We start from the raw sequence: 23,219 nt of genomic DNA, 5'->3' as shown, positions 1-23,219 counted from the left end.
TAATTCCATAAGATCCAAGGAGGAATAGTAAGAAATCAAAGCTTGTTTTTCTCAGAGATGGCGCCACCACATTAAAAGTAAAATCATTTTTCTTGTATGGACAAATCGTTGGCTTGCACTCGTTCCGCATCGCAGCGATTTGTGCCTTGGGGCAAAAAGTTGCAAATTAGAAACAAAATCATTATCCCTACGCGTTTCTTCTGGATTCATTGCAGTAACAGAGAATTGATTACATAACCATACAAATTTCAAGTTGTTTACTTCTTTTTTTCTGACTGGCATTTTTCACCCGTGTTGCGCATGATGTTTCGAGTGGATAGGTGCCAGGCGGCGCCGCTGTATATGTGGAAAACACATGGAACAAGAGCGCCGTCTATGATTCCGTAGCGCAAGCTTTTCTGCTTGTTTACACTGTTATCACGTTTACCGCATTTATCAGAAAAGCGCCACTACCGGCACTTTAGCAAAGGCACAGCTGCTTACTTCCTATTCTAATGGAAATTTCGGGAGAAATCGTTTCATTTTTTCAATGGATTGCAGAGAAGAAAAACTTTTGGAGAAATCTGGCAGAAATTTCGGAATGAACTCCGAATGGAAAGGAATTGCGGGAGGAACTACAGGAAAAAAATGCTAAGAGCAATACATACTGGCAAAAATTCCCGCGTGAGCTATGGGAAAAATACACTATAAAAGAAACCCCGGGAGAAGCTTCGGAAAGAAATTCCGGGAGAAGGATAGAAAAAGAAACAAAAAAATCTTGAACATAACCCGCGAGGGACTCCAGAAGAAATCCCGAAAACCTGTAACGAATACATTGGAACCTCATAAATGCACATTTTATTTTCCGTATCGGGCCCCACGTCTGGGAACTTAGATACGAAAAACAAAATGGAACATTACAAATGCACAAAACACAAACATGCAACACTTAACATTAATTTGTGCCCAGTCATCCATATGGATAACGAAGTCCGAACCTAGGATGACGAGGTTTCATTATTGTTCTTTGTCCGTCAGTCATCCTAGAAATGTATTTTGTTTGGTAGTTCGCCTTTTAGTTCGCAGCATCTGTTGCTGCATTCATAGCTTGTTTTGGTCTAGGATTTTCTAATCCTAAAGGGGCATCCCGATCTGAGCAACAACACAAGACCGTCTACAATTTGATGTCCGTGTTAGGGGACGGCTTGTGTGTTTTGTACTGGATCACTCCTAAAATGTTTGGAGCACTACAAATGCACAGTAAAATTCAGGGACAGATATTACAAACCTAAGTATAACATACAAAATAAACTGACAAAATGTTCACAACAATTTACAAACGTAACAAACCCTCAAGGGAAAAATCAGAAAAGAACTTTAAGAATATCACCATATAAACTACTGCTGACAACCCGGGAGGAAATCTGAGTGAAATTCCAGGATGAACCACGTGAGAAAATTCTAGAGTACATTTATCGACGAATTCCAGGAGAAATCCCAGACACTGACGCAATCCAAAGGTGCATGCCAAAAAAATCGAAACAAATCTTGCGAGGAAGGAAGACATTTGAAGATTAATTCCAGAAACAATTGCTGATGGAGTTACCGGAGACAAATGTGGGGAAGAATTTTAGGATGATTCCCGAATGTATTTTACCTTCCAGAATAGAACAAGTGACCACTTTAGGTTCATATTTTGGGTAATTTTCGCTCATAACTTGGTTAGTTTTATTCTAATTGATTTGAATTTCTATACTCGGTTAGGTACTGCACGTATTTGAATGAAAATTACCCAAAATGAAAACCCCTGCCGAAGGGGTCACCCAACCTAATAAGCTTTTATTTTTCGCGGAATCCACATTTCAATCATGTCGGAAATAGGGTAATTCGCCAATTGTTGAACGGTTAGTACTGGCATTTTTGTTTCCGATAATTTTTCCGTGCATGTTTCCACTTTAGTTGAAAAATATCCAGTGAACGTCTAGATCCACTCATTCCGTATACTTCCCATTGAATTTCAATTCCCTTAAATTCCATTTTCTAAGAAAAAATAGAACATTTGTATGGGAAGTCTGTTACCCAAATGTTTAACGCTTCCTTAAGCTAGCTCATCCTAATGTTGGACGACTCCCGCTAATTGTTGAACGGTTCAAGATTTGTTCGTAATTGATGACGTATAACCCGACATCAAGCTATCATTGACCTGTTTTTATTTTGGCTACCAAACCCAACATAGACCCAACAGTTATCCGATGTGAGTCCAACAGTGGTCCAACATTTGATAAAATTTGACCCGTCTTTGACCCGATATCCGATAATTTTTCACTCTGGCGGAATTTTTCCACGTTTTTCGTGTTTTGTGGCCAGTAAGTCATTTGAGTGGCAATTTATTCAAATAACAGGGAATTGCTTCTCATTTGAAAAGAGCTCTAGTGGACTGAAACACGACTAGATGTAAAAAATGTCTGAAAAGATTTGACTAGAAACGAAAACGATTGAAGAAAAGAACGCCTTTGAAAGCCCCTGAAACACTCTTGGATGCCCATGGGACCCACTCAACCCCCTAGAACACCGACTCTTAAATCCCTTGCTAACTCGTGGATCGCTCGTAAATTCCTCTGGAACGCCCTGAAATACTCCTGAGACCACCTTAGCACTCTGAATCCCTCTGGAACGCCCTTGAGACCCATTGAAAACCCCTGGAACCATTCCGAAGCCCTCTGCAACACACCTGGAACATCCCTGGAACGCCCTTGAAACCCCATGACATGCACGATTAGATAAGGTGGAAAAAAATCTGGCAGTCATGCTAACATCGTAGGTTATGTCAGTGTTCAACAATTGGATCCTAGATGCATAATGATAGCGTGATAAGAAAAATATTTTTTCCAAATGAAATTACAATGAAAATGTAATTTTAAACAATGTTAAACTGTTAAGAACATCCTTCCAGTTCTTGTAACTATGGTGTGACTTTGATATTTGAGGTCGATTTGCCAGCAAAGCTTATTTCGTAAGAGCAATTTCTTAAAATTAATCTTAAGAATTGTGCAGTTTTCGTGTAATCAGCGGTACAAAATTTGCAATCATCATTTTTGACGTTAAATATGTATAATTTTGTTACTTATTTGGAGCAATATCGTGACACACATGTATACGCATCTACATCATACGTTTACGTTGAGCAAAAATTACTCAAGATAGATTTTAAATAAATTTTTCAGAAACTGTTCAACATTTGGGTGGTGTTCAACAATTAGCGAATTGCCCTACCTGTTTAATTTGAGGACCAGATTATCCAGCTTCTTTCTGAGTTTTATATGGTTCAATATTCATTATGAATATCATCATGAATATCAATTGGCATTTTCCGACGATAGTCGATGACATTGACCTTAAATATTAAATTGAGTGCGGTCAAGAGAAGAGAATATTTAAATCTTAAACCACAACATTGAACAAGCGTTTCCACGGCCTGCTGCTGTTCAAATCGAATGTCGAAGACATTATCAGCTAAGCTACGGAAGCATACGTATGAGGAATTCTATTTCAAAAACATGAAAATTGTCAAATTCAAGTGTTTGGTGTTTGTCTGTGGTCTCAAAGGTCATAGCTATTTGACTCACAGGTCAGAAGCCGAAAGGTAAAGTTTCTCGTACACCTTGCTGGCAATGCGGTCGAATGCACTATGTTCGGGATTGTCCTTTCTCGGATCATCAGTGCAATCGTGTACATCACGTTCCGGTTTTGTTTGCAGTACTGCAGAAGGCTATATCAACAAACACTGCACTTCAAACCATTTCTAAACACATCCTTGAGGGTTGGCTAAACTGTTCCAAGGATCTTCCAATATAGCAGTTCCACCTTACTATCACAGACGCGAATCATTCACCATTGTCGACGGATGCATGATGTTCGGCGACAGAATCATTGTTGCTGACGAATTTTGACGAAGGATCCTGAAACAATTCATCCGGTAATAGTTCGTATGAAGTCTGTAGCAAGAAGTTTTGTACTGGCCCAAAATCGATCAAGAAATTGAGGACTACGTCAAAAGCTGTGCAACCGCAGAAAAGCCTCATTCATATGAAAACAACATTGGAATCTAGGCCTGTACTTTTAAAACCCTGGTTGAGGATGACTAACATCAATTACGTAGGTCCAGTGGATAGTGTCTAGCAGATCCCTACTTCAAGTGGCCAGATTTTCATGCAACCAAATCAACGATCTAACCCTGTCCAGCCTATTAAACCATTATTGTTTCAAATTGCTGAAAGATTCTTCTTCTCAATTGCCCCTGAAACAGTAAAAACGTCAAACATGTGACGCTAGGGTAGAAATTTTTCTTTAACTTTATTTATTCCCAAAATAAAATAAAAAATCCTTGCAAAATTTACTTTTCCTTTTCAAATATGCCTCCAGAACACATGGAGGCCGTTCATAAACCACGTAATAGACTTTTGAGGTGAGAGGAGGGGTCTGGCCAAAGTCTCCACTCTATACAATTTTTCAAATTCTTGTATGAATGAAAGCCTACGAGAGGTAGCCAAAATTTGATCTACGTGGTTTATGAGCAACTTTTTGCTGGGATTGTTACAGGAATTTATGCTGAGCTTTATGTGGTACATCCTGCTGGGATTGCTTGCAGAGAGATTTCTTGGATTTCTCTAATAATGTCTCTTATAAACAGTTCATATCGAAACGTCAAACCGACTACAGCATCTTTGCTATACGACGGTTACTTTTGATATTTTTTTTGCGAAAAGTAAATCGGTAAATCCGCAAACCTGGGTAAGCACACGTCGGGAAGTGCTCCAGATGCCGCGAGTTCGAAAAGTGGTTCGAATGGACCGTCCTCCATAGTAATCCGGAGGAATTACGATAAAAACAAAATTCGCATAACCTCATCGCATACTGAGATAAATGCTATGGTTGATAAACAACTATTAACTCCAAATCATCACCAGGAACGTCAGCGAAGCACTTCGCTAAATGATAACGGTGAGCATTCTCATGCTTCGGGTGCCGATCAACACGGTGGCCAAATGATTCCGCCCCAATCGCAATCCGAAGGCGATGTAAACAACCGCTACGAAGTGCATCCGAGTGTATCAACTGAAAACATCTTCGACGCTCTTATGAACGACGACGCAAACCACCACCAGCAAAGTGAACAAGCTCGGCCAGGCACTAATGCTAAGATTCGGTGCCCACCGATATTTGTGTACAACTGGTCTGTAACGCAAATCAACAATCTGATGTCCTCTCCAGCGGTCAGTGTGAAGTCGTTTACACAGAAGGTAATCAAGTCCGGAATCCGCCTGCAAGTGAAGGAAAAAGTGGATTTCGACAAAGCGATTGGTGCTCTCAAATTAAGGAACGCAAAATTCTACACTCACGGAACGAGTGACGAGATGCCTATCAAAATTGTTCTAACCGGCCTTCCTGTCTTTGACTTAGGAGAGTTGAAAAGTGAGCTGCATGATAACGGTATTTCACCTTCTGAAGTGAAACTAGTACGCTCGACTTCGGATGGGGATCTCGCCTGGTATCTTCTTCTCTTCCCCAAAGGAGCAATCAAGCTACGTGATCTCCAAAAGACACACGCTCTTTTCAACGTGACCGTAACCTGGCGCTACTACTCCAAAAAGCAAGTTGACGCAGTTCAGTGTTTCCGTTGTCAACAATTCGGCCATGGCATGCGGCACTGCAATATGGAACCGAAATGTGTAAAATGCGGGGAACTTCACCTTTCCAATGAATGCCCCCTACCTTCACTAATCGGAGATGACCGCCAAGCTTCACGTTTGGAAATTCGCTGCGCTAATTGCAGTCAAAACCATACTGCAAATTTTAAGGGTTGCCCTTCTAGGAAGAACTTCATTCAGATGAGTGAAGAGAAAAAAATGCGACGTCGTACTGCAACATCTACCGGTGCTTCGAAACCATTCGGAGCCACATACACTAGCCGCAATAGGAGGTTCGCGGATGTAGTCAAGGAGAACTCTGCTACTGATGCTGCTGTAGGTGGTGCTGCTGCTGCTGCTGTTGGGGCTGTTAAACGTGTTGCTGCTGTTGTTGATCTCGCGGGGTCCGCATCCGGAAACCAGAGCTGTGCAAATAACAGTTCGGATCTTTTCTCCCTTTCGGAGTTTTTGAGTTTAGCCAACGATCTTTTCACACGTCTGGCTACGTGTAAGACGAAGGCATCGCAATTTCTCGCTCTGTCTGTGTTGTGATATACGCAGTACAGAGAAAGAACGTGTGGTACGATTAACAAACGAACTTGGAATGAGGTTTTATTTATGCTTCGTGTGGTTTACAGAGTTAGTGTAATAGTGTGTGTGTGCGTGTTTGATATATAAAAATACACTGTACTAAAAAGGATACTGTCTTTGTTGTAATTCAATGACATAAGTCTAACACTCCTCCTCAACTAAGATGGTATCAGCAATCACCCCGGATGCCGATCGCACTTCGGTGTCCTTCTAGCTTTACTCGCTCCAAGGGCTTGGTCATAATATCCGCTTGCATTTCAGACGTTGGCATGTACTTCAAATCGATCACCTCTCGTTGCTTCAGGTCCTTGGTAAACGCATGTTTGGTGTCGATATGTTTCGAACGCTTACCGATGCGGTCCGACTCAACCAGCTTAATACAAGACTGATTGTCTTCCCACACAGGTATTGGATCGAGGTGTTTCTCGTTGACGTCACTCGATAGCTTCAGATGCCACAGGAGTTCTTGGCATCCCTCCGCCAGTGCGATGAATTCCGCCTCTGTAGAGGATAACGCAACGCACGATTGCTTGCGCGTCCCCCAGTTCACTAATCCGCCGCCGTACTTGATGAGAAAGCCAGAGTTCGACTTCCTGTCGCCTTCGACGCTGGCCCAGTCGGCATCAACGAAACATTCAAGACCTCCAGCACCCGATCCTAAGTGCAACCTCAAATCCTTGGTTCCCTTGAGGTACCTTAAGACGCGTTTAGCTTCTGTCCAATCGCGGTTGGTTGGCTTCGTCACTTTGCGGCCCAGTAGTGAGGTACTTACACAGATGTCCGGACGGGTATTGACCGCGACGTATAACAAACTGCCAACTAAGCTACAGTAGGACGTGTTGTTGGGTAGCTCCTCCTCCTCCTTTTGTTTAACGTAAGCCGGATCAATAGGAATCTTCGAAATTTTCGCATCATCATGTCCAAATCTGCTAACGAGCTTCTCAATGTAGTTCCTCTGACAGAGAGTGTAATGATCTCCAATTTTCTCCACGTGGATACCGAGGAACTGTCGCAGTTCTCCAAGACTGGACAGTTTGAAGTGCTTTTGTAGTACGCCACAGATCTCTTGAAACTCTCGTTCCGAATGGCAGAAAACGACGATATCATCCACGTAGATTAATATGAACGACAGCTTGCCGTTCCGCTCTCGTACATATAGGCAAGGATCCGACTCGGATGCCCGGAACTGCATTTCCTGGAGAACGCTGTCTATCTTCTTATTCCAGATCCTCGCCGACTGTTTGAGGCCATATATACTGCGCCGCAAGTGGCACACCAGTCCGTTGTCCTCAGAAAATCCCGGTGGCTGCTTCATATATATGTCCTCGTTGAGCTCGGCATACAGATACGCTGTTTTAATGTCAAGATGTTTGACCAGCATGCCTTCTCTACTCGCAATTGTCAGCATGGTTCGGAGGGTAGGTTGTCTGACAACTGGGGCAAATACCTCGTCGAAATCGCTCCCAAACTGTTGCGAGAAACCCTGCGCAACGAGCCTCGCTTTATATCGGACGGTTTGTCCGGTTTCGTTTTCCTTTTTCTTAAAGGTCCACCTGCATCCGATAGCCTTTTTACCCGGAGGAAGCGGAACTAATTCCCAGGTTCGGTGCTCGTTGAGAGAAGCTATCTCCTCCTCCATCGCTACTTGCCAGTTTGACTTATCGGAACTCCGCATCGCCTCGTTATAGTTTCGTGGTTCATCACTGCTCTGAGCCACGGCACCCGAAACATCGCCGTATCTTTCAGGTGGCACGCCTCTGGTCGAACGCTCGGAGCGCCTTGATGCACGTTCGACTTCTTCACCCCGCAGGGGCTCTTCATCACTGAATCCATGGAAACTATCATCTGATTCTTCTGTATCGTGATCACTATCTGCTTCAACGATCGGTGGAACTGCCACTGGCCTCGCGTCCGGGCGGCTTGGGCTGCCAGGCTGCATCTCGTACTCGACGGTGCCGCTCTCCTCATTGGCCGATGTGTTGTCTGGATTACAGGTAACCGGTGTTTCTTCAACAAATTTAGCGTCGCGGCTCACGATCACGTGCCTTGTTGATCGGTCGAGAAATCTGTACGCTTTGTGTTCTGGAGAGTAGCCCACAAACGTTAACTTTCGGGACGTTTCACTGAGCTTCTTGCGTTTCTGTTTCGGTATGTAGACCCACGCGCTACTGCCGAAGATTCTCAGGTGGCTGACGTCCGGCTTCGCTTTAAACCACAGCTCATATGGGGTAGCCGTTACCGATTTCGACGGTAGAATATTCTGTAAGTACACCGCTGTACTCAAAGCCTCTGCCCAGTAGCATTGTGGCAGTCCCGCTTCGAAAAGCAAGCATCTCACCATCTCCACTAGGTATCTGTTACGGCGCTCTGCTACCCCATTCTGTTGCGGGCTGTAACCCGCCGTGAACTGGGGAGTAATCCCCTCTCGTTTGTAGTACTGCCGAAGTCGCTTGCTGGAGTATTCTCCTCCCTGGTCCGATCGCACAATTTTCGGTTTGCGACCGAAATGTGTTTTCACGTAGGCCACGTACTCCTCAATCTTCTCGACGACTTCTGATTTTTCCTTGAGCAGATATACGGTACAGTGCCGAGAAAAGTCGTCTATGACTGTCATAAAGTACCGGTACCCGCTCACTGAAGGGACCTCTACCGGACCACAAACGTCCGTGTGGACGATATCCAAGGGGGCCAGAGTTTTCGTTTTGGACTCTTTAGGGAACGGAAGCCGGGTGCTCTTACCTTTCATGCAACACTCGCACGGTTCGTCGATGCCACAATCGGTTAGTTCCAGCCCAGTCACCAAATTGCGCTTCTCCAAAAGTTTGATAGCATTCGGCTCTCGATGGCCGAACCGTCTGTGCCAGACGTGCTTGCAGTTCACGTTGTGCTGGCTCTTCGCTACCGAAACAACCTCGTTTGGTAGCCTCAGCTGATATAATCCTTGCCTCAGACTGGCCACCGCTACTGTTTCGTCACCTCGCTTGATTTTGCAGCCACTAGCGTTGAAAACCACTGTCGCTTGCTTCTGTGTGAGTGCCGACACCGAAAGCAAATTCATCGCTAGGGTTGGCGTGTACAGTGCCGCACTCAGTTGCATTTTTCTTCTTTCACCCTTTTCGTTACAACACTCGATTTCGCCACGACCCTGACCTTCCACTTTGGCCACTTTTCCGTCCGCCAGCTTAACGTACTGAACATCACTACGGCACAGTTCAACAAAAAAGTTTCGGTCCGCGACGGTGTGGCTGGAAGCGCCAGAGTCAACAATCCAACACTTATTGTTTATGTTTTCACTCCCGGTAGCACAGGTTACGAACGCAAACGAAACAGTGTCTTCTTTCTTCTTCGACGGCTTTGGGTTAGGGTGGGTTCGCTTCTCGGATTCACGAATAAACTGCCGGCAAAACCTTTGTTTATGCCCCGGCTGCTTGCAGAAATGACAGACGATGACCTGCTTCTTCCTTCTGCAATCCTCCTTCACTTTCAGCACCGAATCCGTGGCTGCGCCTTGACGTTTGGCAGCCTCGTCAAGAAGTTTTCGTTTTACCAGCTCCAATGTCAAGTCGGCTTCGTCCCGACTCTCGATCGCGGTTGTCAAGGCGTCGAAAGAGCTCGGAAGACTTCGCAAGATCATTGCGACTGCGAGGTTTTCTTCCAGCTCCTGCCCGGCGTTGGCAAGTCGCGAAAACAGCTCCTCCATGTCGAACAAATGTTCTTCCATACTGTCCCCTTCCGAATAGCGTTTATCGCAAATGCGTTTCAGGAGGGAAACTTTGGAGGTTAGGCTGGTTTTTTCATGGTGGTTCTTCAGTGCGAGCCAGGTGTCCCTCGCGGTTTTTACGGCTCGGATCAGGCTATGCTGATTATCGTCAATCAGGAGCCCAATTGTTGCTCTCGCCTTAGCGTCCCCCGCGTCCCAGGCGTCGGCTGCTACAGCTGCCGGCTTGACTCCTGGTTCGACATAGCGCCAGAGCTCCTCGCGGATCAGAAGCAGCTCAACTTTAAAACGCCAGCTGGGGTAATTGCTGTTGTTTAATTTCTGGATACTAAAGCGGGATCCATCCATTTTGCTGCGACGACGACTTTTTTACGACGAAATACTCGATCGCGACGAATCACTCGACCGCGGCGAAAAAATTCGAACGAAACTAGTGTTTTCGCAAGATGGCGTCACTTTTTCTTTTCTCCGCGCACAGGCCCATAACCTGTTGTGATATACGCAGTACAGAGAAAGAACGTGTGGTACGATTAACAAACGAACTTGGAATGAGGTTTTATTTATGCTTCGTGTGGTTTACAGAGTTAGTGTAATAGTGTGTGTGTGCGTGTTTGATATATAAAAATACACTGTACTAAAAAGGATACTGTCTTTGTTGTAATTCAATGACATAAGTCTAACAGTCTGAGCTGATGTTCAAATACGTTTTCAATGGATAGTCTGAACAGCTTGCGCATCATGAACTGGAACAGTCGTTCCATCCGCAATAAAGAAGGTGAATTTTTCGACTTCATCGACAATCACAAAATCGATGTTGCTGTAGTCACAGAAACATGGTTACAGCCAAATAATTCCATATTCCACCCAAACTACTCTTGTGTTCGGTTGGATCGCTCTACTCAAGTTGCAAACCGAGGAGGCGGAGTTGCCATTTTCGTTCGGGAAGGAATTTCATTCAAACAAGCAGATGGCTTAAACACTACTACTATTGAGGCAATTCAAGTTACTCTCAACTTAGTGCGCACTCCTGTGCACATCATTGCAGCTTACTTCCCTGGGTCATCGAATCGTACGATCCTCAACAACTTTAAAAGAGACCTCAGGAAGATCACCAATTTTACGGAACCTTTTTTCGTTGTTGGTGATTTCAACTCTAAACATAGTCAGTGGCTTTGTTCGAGGAAAAATAAAGCAGGAGAAGTTCTTTTTCAAGAAAGTGAAAGCTCAAATTTCTTCGTACACCACCCCGACAGTTACACTCGCATATCCCCGGGCGGAAAACACTGCTCAGTATTAGACTTGGTGCTATCGAACAACCGCGTTAACATGACTGTACCCAAAACATGTCAAGAACTTTGTTCAGACCATTACCCTGTTGTGTTTACTGTCAACCCTGATAGCCCAATTGAAATCCATGTGCGTAGCTATAAAAACTACAATCGCGCTGACTGGAGCCGCTTTGCCAATTCCGTTAAAAGAAGGCTTGATCTAACAACAGAATTACTGAATAACCTGGACTCCACCGAAAAAATTGACGACAGCATCCATGCATTCGTTACAGCTTTGAATGCAGCCGAAGCAGAATCGGTTCCTGTTGTTAATATCACTAAGAAGAAACACGACCTCCCTCTCCAAACCAAGCTGTTGATTCGTTTAAGGAACGTTCGAAGAAGACAATTCTACAGGACGAGAGATCCTCTCATGAAGACGGTAGTTGATACACTTACCCTGAGGATTCGTGAGCAGTGCGCAGCCCATAGGTACAAGAATTTCGAACATACGATTCGAGATTTGACCCAAGGAAGCAAAAATTTTTGGAAAATTAGCAGACACCTTCGATCTACAATTAAGTACCAACCCCCTCTGCGAGATGGAGATCGTCTCATGGTCTCTAATAAGGAAAAGGCCAACACACTGGCGACCAACTTTGCTCGTGCTCATAACAACATTCTTCGGAGTGACCAAAGAACAGTCGAGGAAGTGAATCACACGATGGAGGTACTTGCTGATTCCAACGAGATGAACCTTGACCCTTCCACCCTAGCAAAACCTACAGAGATCAAGGAAATCATCAAGCGCCTTAAAAGCAAGAAATCACCGGGTCAGGATGGAATCCGTAATGCGTTGCTTAAACACCTACCCCGAAAGGGTCTGGTCTACCTAACTAAAATTTTCAATGGATGCATTAGACTGATGTATTTTCCCTCTATGTGGAAACATGCAATAGTAGTGGCCATTCCTAAGCCCAAAAAAGATGTTACGCTGCCTACCAACTACCGCCCCATCAGCCTGCTTAGCAGCCTTAGCAAAGTGCTTGAACGGATCATCCTCAATCGGTTGAATCGGCATTTGGATACCAATGCAGTGATTCCGAATGAACAATTTGGATTTAAAGCTGGCCACTCTACTAATCACCAACTAACTCGAATAAGGAAAATAGTGAAGGAAGGATTTGTTACCAAAAAATCGACTGGAATGATTATGCTAGATGTGGAAAAAGCTTATGATTCTGTTTGGCAGGAAGCAATAATCTACAAACTACATAGAAGCAACTGTCCGCTGTACATAGTGAAGTTGATACAATCATTCCTTCTCGAGCGAACATTTCAAGTGTCAGTCAACGAGTGTAGGTCAGAAAAGTTCGACATTCCATGCGGCGTCCCCCAGGGATCAGTTTTAAGCCCTACGCTCTACAACGTTTTCACCAGTGACGTCCTTATGGTTGACGGAGTTACTTACGCATTTTTCGCGGATGATACGGCGTTCCTGGTTTCTGACGTCGATCCGAGAATCATCAGCTGCAAACTTCAACATGCGCAGAACAAACTAGAGGAATTCCAGCAGAAGTGGCGTATTAAGACGAATGCTGCAAAGACCCAGGCAATCTTCTTCACGCGAAAGAGAGCTCCAAGACACCTACCAGCAACTGAACTCAGCGTAAATGGAATCAGGATTCCATGGAAAAATGAAGCTTGCTACTTGGGGTTAACCATGGATGAAAAACTACTGTTCGACAAGCACATCAATAGTAGCATCAACAAAGTCAACGGTTTGACACGGTCAATGTATTCGTTGATCAATCGCAGATCATCCCTCCAATTGGCGAACAAACTACTTCTTTACAAGTGTGTGTTCAGGCCAGTCCTCACCTACGGCTGCCCAGTGTGGCAAAGTTGTGCTCTGTCCCATCTAAGACGCCTCCAGGTTAAGCAGAACAAGCTATTAAAGATGATCTTCGATTTGCATCCCTGGTTTCCAACAGATGAACTTCACCAAATTGCTGAAACAGAAACTATCATCGAATTTGTTCAAAAGGCAACAAACAGGTTCAAAACATCTTGTGAGATGTCCACAAATCCACTAATCGTGAACATTTTTCCATAAAAGCTGTGATATTTTAGTATAGATTAGGTTAAGCTTAGTTAAGTTATTCGAAGGTTTTTGCTGAATAATTTTTCCCTTCCATTGTTCAAATTTACTGTTCAACCATAATTTCTCCATAGGGACTTACTGATTCATTCGCAGCTGAAAGTGTTACAAATCTCTGCCAAGCCTAACAAAATTGTAAAAGCCATGATTTCTGATAAATAAATAGTGCAAATAAATAGTGTGTCTCTTATAAACCCTTCAGGAATTCATGGTGGGTTTCCTCCAGAAATTCTTGAAGCGATTCGTCCAATGATTTCTGCAGAGATTTTTCCAAGATTTCTCTTGGTATTCCTACAGAAATTCTTCTAGGAATTCTTCCCAGAATGTTTAAAAAAAAATCCTTCAGATAGGTTCTGGGACCATTTGGGCAGGAGCACCTATTTTGAGCACTTGCTGCTCAGTCAATTTCAAACTGATTTACTTGAATTTTTGCACATGGCTAGATACTATGCGTATCTGAGTATTGTGTTGTTCTTTGCTGTGCATGCATCGCTCCTGTAAGGGGTGAGTATGGCAGCATAATCGATCGCGTTCGCAATTGTCTCGAGTGGAAATCAAAACAATAGATGCGCGGGTGTTTAGTGTTCAGTATTGTGTTGTTCCTTGCAGAGAAGAACATTAATTAAGGCAATTAGATGATCGGCATTGAACTACAAAAACCACACAACAATTGGTGAGATCTTTCCAATATTATTTATTTATAAATAATTCTATTTCAGTATATATACATATATATATATATATATATATATACATATATATATACAGTATATATATATATGCTATGGCTAGATAATATGCGTATCTGATCGTGTCTCAAAAATCAAGTCAATCGGTTCAAAATTGTCTGATTTATAGCAGCAAGTGCCCAAAATAGGTGCTGCTGCCCAAATGGTCCCACACCCCATATCACTTAGAATTTTTCCAGTCATTCCTCCTTCTATGATACCTCCAAAAGTATTTCTTGAGAATTCAGAAACTCCTAGAAACTTCTGCGGGGATTCATCAAGACAGTCTTGCTGGTATTCCCGAACCAAGGATGTATCCAGAAGTTTATGTAAGGATTTCTCCTTCTACATAGATTTTTTCCGTGAATTCATCCATGAGTTTCTCTAGGAAATTTCATGGAGATTCGTTCAGAATTTCCTCTTAAGATTCCATCAAGAGTTTATGCTGGGATTGCTCCAGAAATTCCACCGGGGATTCATCCAGAGATTTCTTAGGAAATCCTTTTAAAAATGAATGGATGGCTTCAGTCATTTCTCCGAAAATAATTCAAACAATTTATCTCAGAACTCTTCAGGTGATTTCTCCAGGATTTTTCTATAGATTTCCGAATAGGGCTTCTTCTATGGATTTCCCGGGGATTCTCTTGGGGTTCCTCCAGGATTTGTTCGTAGATTTCCTACAGGAATATCGCTTGGTATTACTTAAAGTATTTCTCTTGTAAAAGTCGTGCAGATATTACTCTGGGTTTTTTTTTGCTGGAACATCCTCTGGACTTCATGATAGAAGGCATTTCTGCTGGGATGCCTCTAGAAATTGCTCCAGATATTCCCTCAGAAGTTTTCCCAGGAGTTCCCCCGCAGATTTCTACAGAATTTTATATGGAATCCTAACAGGGATTTCTTCGGAGATTGTAACAGGGATCCCTCCAGAAGTTACTCAAGGGATTTATCCGATAATTCATCTAGAGATAGCTACAAACATGGCTACAAACATTATTAACGGGATTCCTTCAGGAATTCCTGCTGAGATTCCTCCACAAATTCTGCCGGAGATTCATACAGCGATTTCTCCGGAGATCCATGTAAAGATTCTAAAAAAAATCTATGGATGGTTTTAGTTATTTTTCCAAAAAATACTCCAATTCATCTAAGAATTCCTAAGGTGATTTCAAACTACACATTTCCCTATAGCGCTTTTTCTATGGATTTCCCGGGGGTTTCTCTTAGGATTCCTTCAGGGTTTCGTCGTGGTTTTCCTACACAAATATCTCTTGGTATTACTTAAGGAACTTCTCCTGGGATTCCGGTTATCTTAAGTTTCCATCCATGAGATTTTTATATTTTTACTCCCATTAACCCTCGAGCGATCGCGCTGTTGTATTTTGTACAACACGTTCAAACAATCTCGCTTTTTGTACTCAGGATTAACGTGGTGATGACGGTTGTGGCCAATCGCGCGAGTTACGGAAGGTTAATTCCGAGGCTTTGTCGGTGTTCTTTCGGGATTTCTTCCAGAAGTTTATTTTTATGTTTCCTCCAGAGTTTTTCGTTGGATTCCTCCCGGAGTTTTTTATTTAATTATCCAAGATTCCTTTAGCAATTTTTCTTAGTGGTTTTCTCGGATAGCTTTGCAACAGTTTCTCTCAGGATTTTTGCGAGATTCTTGCAGAAGTTTTTCCAGAGATTTCTTCCAGAAATGTCCTCGATATTTCTCTTGGATTTCCGCGCGGGATTTATCTTAGAGAAACACCTAGAGTTTCGGGACAACTTCCGATTGGGATTTCAGGGATATTTATGGAAATCATCCCAAGAAAATCATCAAAAATAATCTCACGAGGATAACTGTAAGGTATCCTGCAAATAACTACGAGGCAATACCAAGAAAAAGTTTTATGAGAGATAACAGCAATGGCTCCTGCAGAAAGGGAGTCCAGAGGAAATTTTAGGACTAAATCTAGAAAAAATCTGAGAGATATCTCAGGATCAACACCGTTAGCAAGCTTCTGAGAGAACCGAGACAAACTCCAAGAGAAATTTCAAAAGAAATCCCGCGAAAACCTTTGAAAAATATCTCGGCTAAAAGACATCAAACTGAAATTTCTTGAAGAAATTACAAGCTCTGGGAGCAATAGCGGAAAACCCTACGAAAGAAATTTGGTAGGATTCTTGTAAAAAAAATCTAGGAGAAATCGGTCGAAATTTGGGAATCTTAGAAGATTTTCAAGGAAGAATCCCGGAAAGAAATGTCTAAAGCTTGAAAAAATGCCGGTAGAAATCCGGAAAAATCTCCGAGAGGGATTCAAAAAATAATATTCTGCTATTTTGCTATTATCAACGCATCCCCTGGCAATTGCCCATCTGCGATGGCTTTTCACTGTGCAATACGACTACTTATTGACGTTTATGGGCTTGCCGGAGCAAGTCATGTAGCTGAGGTAAATCAAAACGTAATATGTACCGTAAAATGGGGTGTTAAGGGACGGAAAAAAAAATTCGGCCTCATTAAATCATGGGTTCTACTTCTTAAAACTTTCAGGGGAAGCAGTCCGATCATTGTCTTGCTGCCTGCTACGCATATAGATTACAAAATTTGATGATTTTTTGGAGATATTGAAGATATTTGACAAAATGTGCGATTTTTTCGAAAATATGAAAATGGGGTGTTAAGGAACTGAAGGGGATGAATGTAAAAGTTCTTATATTTCAAAGAGAGATAAAAATTGATTAATTGTTAATAGTGACTGTAATATTTCTTGATCATCACCGAAAAAGATTATCATAGTCCTGAGGGTGCTGTGACAGTTTCATTGTCATTTACCTTTGTATATGAGTTTTATTTTTTGTTTAAGCCTCTAAATCTGAAAACATGACCGTCAATTGTACCTGAGTGGCTTCAATTTTTAACAAACACATTGTTCACAGTTACTATTTAGAGTAATCGAAGTGAACAGTTCAGACTGATCAACAGGTTGTAAACTAAGGATGTGTATTGACAGTTTTTTGTTCTCTTAAAAACTCATTAATATTGAAATGTTTTATATCCAAGCAAGTAGCATCATTAGATGGCCCAGATGTAAACTGTGTATCCAATGCTTATAATTCTATTCTAGAGCATCGCTGATAGGTCGTACTTGAGATGTTGAGCTGTTTTAGCAGCAATGTTTGATTTATTATGAGTATAATGATGAGCAAGGTTTTGCAAATAATTCTTGCAAGAATTTTGTTTTATTTATTTTTTGTCGTTGTGACATGCAATTTATATTTTCTGTTTGTTTGTGTTTTTCGTTCAACAAAAACGGTAAGTTTTTGAAAGATTTACTAAATGCCATGCGTCTTCTTCATAAATACTTGCTTTAGCAAGAGTTAGTGACAGTATGGTTTACGTAATGTATGGAACAAGTGAGAATATTCCACATATTCAAAAAAAATTGGATGTCACATTTTAGCGCCATTCATTGATAATATTTAAATAAGAAAACAGATGCTAAATTTATTTTGAAGAATACGTCTTCGTTAAAACATAACAAAACACCTGAAGAACACAAACTTCTGTAAAGAGGTGACTATTGTGGCATTGAGTATAAACATTTGACCAATTTTCTAATTATATGTATCAATCTAACACATGTTTCTAAAGATCTATATTGTATTGGTTGAGTTTATCATCCAAGCAATTGTTGGAATGTTCATGACCCAAAATGAAATCCGTAATACGTCATTCAGAATAGTTACTATTATACAATGAATCAATCACCTCAAAACTTCATGATGCAAATAAAAAATATATATGAGTAATTGTATCCCTTAACACCCCACCAGTTTATGAAACTAGTCTTTTTCTCAAAAATTGTCGGTATTCAAAAACCACCTTAGTTACATCAAATATTTTATCCTAGTTTCGTTTGAAATGAGTTGTAGACCACGTTACGATTACTCACGTATTTTTCCCAATAATTTGTAATTTGTAATTTTTTTTTTTTTTTTTTTTTTTTTTTTTTTTTTTTTTTTTTTTTTTTTTTTGAAGAGTGACCAGGTGGAGCTGCAGGACAGCTGATAGCAAAGCCTGGACCCTTTCCCAACTTTCCCCCTACTAGGACCAATACTCACGATGGACTAGACGATGTCGTCAACTTGACATCGCACTAGTGTTTTGATCGAATGGAAGCTCCAAAAATGATTTGATAATTGAACAATATTTCAATAATCGAAAATCTCCGAGGCCACTGGACAACATTCAGAGTTAAAAAAAAAGGTGTCTATGTCTATGTTAACGCCTTCAGAGTACTATTCTTAAAAAATATACAAAGAGCAAAAGAAAAAAAAAAATGTGTCGTAGCTAATTTTTAAAGATTTGATATTTCTGAAAATTATTCGAAGACAGCTACCAGAGCTAGCGCTTATAGCCGATATGGGCAACTAGTTTTTCTGACAGCTTCCCCAAACAATAATCAGATAATATCCTCAGTTATTTTATAATACATTCTGAAAATTATTTCAAGCTGATTACTAATAGTGTCAATAACCGATGTTAGTCATTGACAGCACCAGCATCATCCCCAAATAACTCTCATATTAGTGTTAGATAACACTTTTTGAGCTTCCATTCGATATTGTAAAGAAATTTGTCAAAGCCTATTTGTCAAAATATAGTCAATAATGTATCAAATTGTGTTTCTAATTTCGCTAGTCGTCTTCTGCATATCTGTGATCATCTCAGTCCAAAGTAATATCATATCCATCGTAACCCTTTACAATGTCAACCGTCCTAAGTCCTAACTAAATTGCTGCTTTTTTGATCAGTGAAATAATACCATCTAAGATATAAAAACAAAAAAGTTCAGTCAACTGATTTTTGTCAAAGATAAAAATGGTAATGATTATTTGTCAACTTTTATAAATTCACAAAACCCATAAAAATAAGAAATACAAATATAAACTCCTATAATCAACAGTTTTATCTTTACCTAATCAGTCCATAATTTTCTAATTGTAATGAAACTAATCTGTAAGGCTGTAAGTCAACTTATCCTAGCGTCCCCTGTCATGTGTACTAACGAATTCAAGTAACGAATGATGAGTGTAACGCAGAGACCTCTTCTACTCACTCTTGCGTTACGTTAATTTTAACAATTATTGTTAAATTTGAGTAAATTCAAAGAATGCAAAGATAAGGTCTATGCAAGCTGAATTATAAATTGTTTTTGACTTGTGATAAATGCACGACGGATACTCCTTTGGTTCCCATTAGCACTTACGGCGATTCCTTCACTTGCGCTCAACTCGTAAACTAGATATATCTAGCTCAAAGTCCAAGCGGTGGTGAATAAACTGGCGCTAAAGTGCTAATGGGTTAAGCCCTCCCATCGCGTCAAGATCGAATATCCAGGGGGAGGGAATTTGTAATTTGTAATTTGTTTATTTATTCTTAACGATAACCTGTTGGTGAGTACCTTATATCAGGTCAAGGAAGCAACTGTTATAATAATTTAGTACATTAGGAGGAATAGATTAACTGAATTTCTGACTACTAGAACAAAACAAATAAAAAGAAAAAGAAAAGAGCAAAATACAAAATGGAGATTGAATTTGACTACAAGTAGATTTTACAACTTAAACTAGATTTTTCATGGCAGTTTTGAAGGATGATATTGTTGATTTTTGTTTCAGCTCGAGCGATAGCCCATTCCAGCAGGTAGCACCATATACTAACAGGCTTTTTCCACTTGATGTTGTGTGTCGGGGGATAATAAAACAACGAGTCCGTTCTAGTTGTCCACGCTGTAGATGCTGTAGAATGTACTCAGGTTGTTCATTGTAGTAGGCCTGCCTCATAAACGCGCAGATACGTAGCTGGTAGTTGAACGGCAAGTCATGTCCAAGGATCGAGTTTCTTACTGCTGCAGTTGAATCCCTACGTCGCAAGTTGAACACAAACCTCACAGTCGATTTGTAGCACCTATGAAGTTGTTCTTTAAGGCTAGCTGCAAGCCCGGGATAATATACAACATCGGCGTATGTGAAGACGGGTACGATTACGGCTTGAACCAGCTTTTTCTGATCTCACAAATGATTGTTTCAATGGGAGCGAAATTGAGAAAAAGCAATGCCGTTGTATTTTTGATATCTAGTGTCCAGTTCAAAACGTATTTTCCTGAGTGGTAATCCTTATAGTATGTCTTTATTTCCAACACACATTTGAAGCGAATTTGGTATTAGCAAATCAATTTTTATACGGTTTGGCGATTTTTCAAAGTAGTGTGTGAAGATGAATCCCTTAACACCCCATGAGTTCTTAACACCCCATTTTACGGTACCAGGAAAAATGACGAGAAAAAATACATTCAATACATTCTCGATTTTACCTTATAATGAAATTTCTTTGGTGGATTTTAACTTCCAGATTCATCCACATGATTGTTTTTTATTCATATCAACAATGTAGTAAACTCTATGGGCTTTTCTATTGGACATCTACAAGAAGTAAAGTTTGCTTCTCTTTATGCATATGAATGTTTTATTTTTACAGGTGCAAAATTTCCGTGAGAATTCAAGACACTCCAAGGTTTTCTCCTATTAAAAAAATCCTGAGGATTTCCGGTATTCCAGTTTTTTTTTTTCTCAGAATAGTAGACACCTTGTTCTAGGTCCTAAATAGTGTGTGAATTTTAGATGATTGCAGAAACCTTTGACCCAAACTGTACGATAATATAGAATACCCCAGCATCCAAGCGTAACCTACTTTTGTTGTACCGTTCCTGTGGTATCAGCTGCAGTATGATGGGCTCCATCGTGGTCACGTTCCCGAAGCGCACCTCCGGGATGTACAGCGCACAGACCACATGGGCCCAGCCTAGGTTGTCCGTTCGCTTGAGGGCACCATCCCGCGAGGGACACAGCTCGCACCGCACACGAGCAGATCGTTCTTGACTTTCGCACTTCCGACAGTACCAGGGGCCACTCGGCACCGTCACAATACCGTAGCACGCCTGGTGTACGGCCACCGCACAGCTTTGACCGTCGCAATAGACCAGAGGGTTCTCCGACCATCCCCGATCATCGGAGCAAACACAGCAACCACCGACCATCTCCTTCATTCTGGTCCGCGGTCTGTCAAAATCCTCTACCCATCCACCAATGCAAGCACGGACTGTTCGGTTCGATTATTTCTTGAAGGATTCTGTAACACTTTGTACGGTACTGTTTAAGGCTTTTTATTATTTCAATCTCTTCTTGCACACTTCACTAGCAGTTTCCACAGTTTATTCCATTTAATCACGTTCTGATTGTTATGCATTGCAGTTCCATTTCAATGTTACGATGGATGAGACATTCTGTTTCAAATCTGATCAAAAACACATAACAATATAATGAAAATGAGCGTGAGGAGTAGATTGATGACCAGGTGAGAGCGACCAATATATAAGGGAAATTTAGGCTTCGACCGTTGTCAGAGAATAAACAAAGTTGACAGGATTTGCACTAAAACACAAAAACGTGTCAACAAATAACTAATTATGGGGTTAAGGATGGGAAAAGTCACGGAATTTCATTAGAAAAAGTCATGACGTATTTCAATTTCCATAGTTGCTAAAATATTCATCCGAATAAGTCAGCACGTATTTGAAGTTGTAGACTCACTGATGTTGTTTATAGATTATGTCTTTTTGATTATTTTCATTCGTTATCTACAGGTGACAGTTAGGTCTTTTCTGCAAGGGACCTGAGAAACATACGCAGCGAAATCGTCACTATCCTTAAAGAAGTTTCACAACTAAATTAATGGAAGTATTCTTAAGCATTTGGACAGTTTTTTAGATGCAACGCTTCAGGTCTAATTTCCCTAATTACTTATAGCTTGTAGTCTCCCCCTCACGAATGCACTTGTCATCAAATTCAATCTGTCCTCTCAATGCAAACCGGTCAAAATATTTACGTTTTCTTCTTCCAGTAATGGAATCGCTCTACCACCTGGTCGTCAACGCATCATGCCACACGGCCTGCGCCCCCCGGTGACGACACGGGATTCCGCTCCACTCCCTACCCGCTCACTGCTACACTAGTTTTTCTAATCCCGTTACCTTCTCACTCGCTCACTCACGTCACCACCACTCTGGCGGCTGTTTGCTACCCGTCAAGTTGGACTCGTTCTCATTCCACCGCCAAAAAGATAATTGGAACTGGTAGCATTTCCACTTTTGCGCCGATTCTGATTCTCCTTCAAATTGACAATCTTCCCGCAAACAAGCACTTCACACCCACCGCGGTGATGTAATGCCCTCACTGAAACATCCACCGCGCCGTACTTAAACCAGGTAGGACCGCATTTTCCCGGATAGCTTGAGAAGCCTTCTTTTTCACTCCCATCCAAAGCAGAGGAGCAGCGCCAAGCCTCTTCTGGCGATTTGCTTCTTTTGGGTAGAGGTAGCACAGGACGACAAACGACGGGGGCCCCAAACGCGAAAAGAGCTTTTTTCTAGTGGCGTTTTCCCGACCAACACCGAGCGGATCCGGCCCGCCTAAGCTTCGTCACGTTCCGGCTGAATTTCCGGTCACTTTAGCGCACTTTTCGACCGGTTTTAAACTATCGAAATACACAAACTTTTGACAACCCGCACGCGAGATTTATGTTGTGCAAAACAACAATCACACGAAATTCTCCATTTTATTTCTCCGATTGACACGAGCGCAGTGAGGCCAGTTTGTTTGTGTGCCAGCAAATTTGAGAAAAACATGTGAGAATGAAAAGCCTCTGGTAAAGGCAAATTTAATGGAGTCACACAGCTAAAGCCTGTCGAATAATGGTAATAATGTTTAATTAAAGCTTTTCTGTTCTATTTTGTTTGGCATCTCCACGTTTTCGATCTAATTTTTGTAATTTAAATTTTTCAAAAATGAAAACATATTTTTATTACAGCCATAATCGGTAGCACTGATACATTTTGGCGTTTGATTGTTTGATAGACATGAAAACACGATAGACAGGTTTGACAGTCGACACCGGTGAGTGCCTTACAGCTGGACGTGAGTGTCGTGCAGTGATGCCAGACACAGACCCACAACCAAATCTGGAGCTTGATTTGAATAGGT

The 23,219-nt window shown here is 41.5% G+C and overlaps 1 protein-coding gene and 1 long non-coding RNA gene across 12 annotated transcripts in view; one reads left to right on the top strand and one right to left on the bottom strand.

The window, feature by feature from the left end:
• The window catches only part of LOC109398831 (protein AF-10), a 66,134-nt gene extending 43,308 nt beyond the window's left edge, over nucleotides 1-22,826 (bottom strand). For 8 of the 11 annotated variants that reach the window (XM_062856454.1, XM_062856444.1, XM_062856451.1 and 5 more), the window contains exons 1-2: nucleotides 22,211-22,826; nucleotides 20,872-21,474 (exon numbers count right to left, since the gene is read on the bottom strand). In XM_062856454.1, coding sequence (XP_062712438.1) covers nucleotides 20,872-21,226 — 355 coding nt within the window. In that variant the 5' untranslated portion in view covers nucleotides 21,227-21,474; nucleotides 22,211-22,826. Of the gene's footprint in view, nucleotides 1-20,871; nucleotides 21,475-22,065 lie in introns of all 11 variants that reach the window. The other 3 variants (XM_062856445.1, XM_062856446.1, XM_062856453.1) reach the window with 3 other exon arrangements.
• On the top strand, nucleotides 20-491 carry LOC134289665 (uncharacterized). Its single transcript, XR_009998604.1, has 2 exons — nucleotides 20-121; nucleotides 394-491. It is a non-coding gene; the product is annotated as an uncharacterized LOC134289665 (long non-coding RNA).
• Nucleotides 22,827-23,219: the final 393 nt, after the last annotated feature.

This window comes from Aedes albopictus, chromosome 3, assembly GCF_035046485.1.
Source record: "Aedes albopictus strain Foshan chromosome 3, AalbF5, whole genome shotgun sequence".
Taxonomy (NCBI): Eukaryota; Metazoa; Arthropoda; class Insecta; order Diptera; family Culicidae; genus Aedes; species Aedes albopictus.
This window is presented reverse-complemented; position numbering and strand designations above follow the sequence as displayed.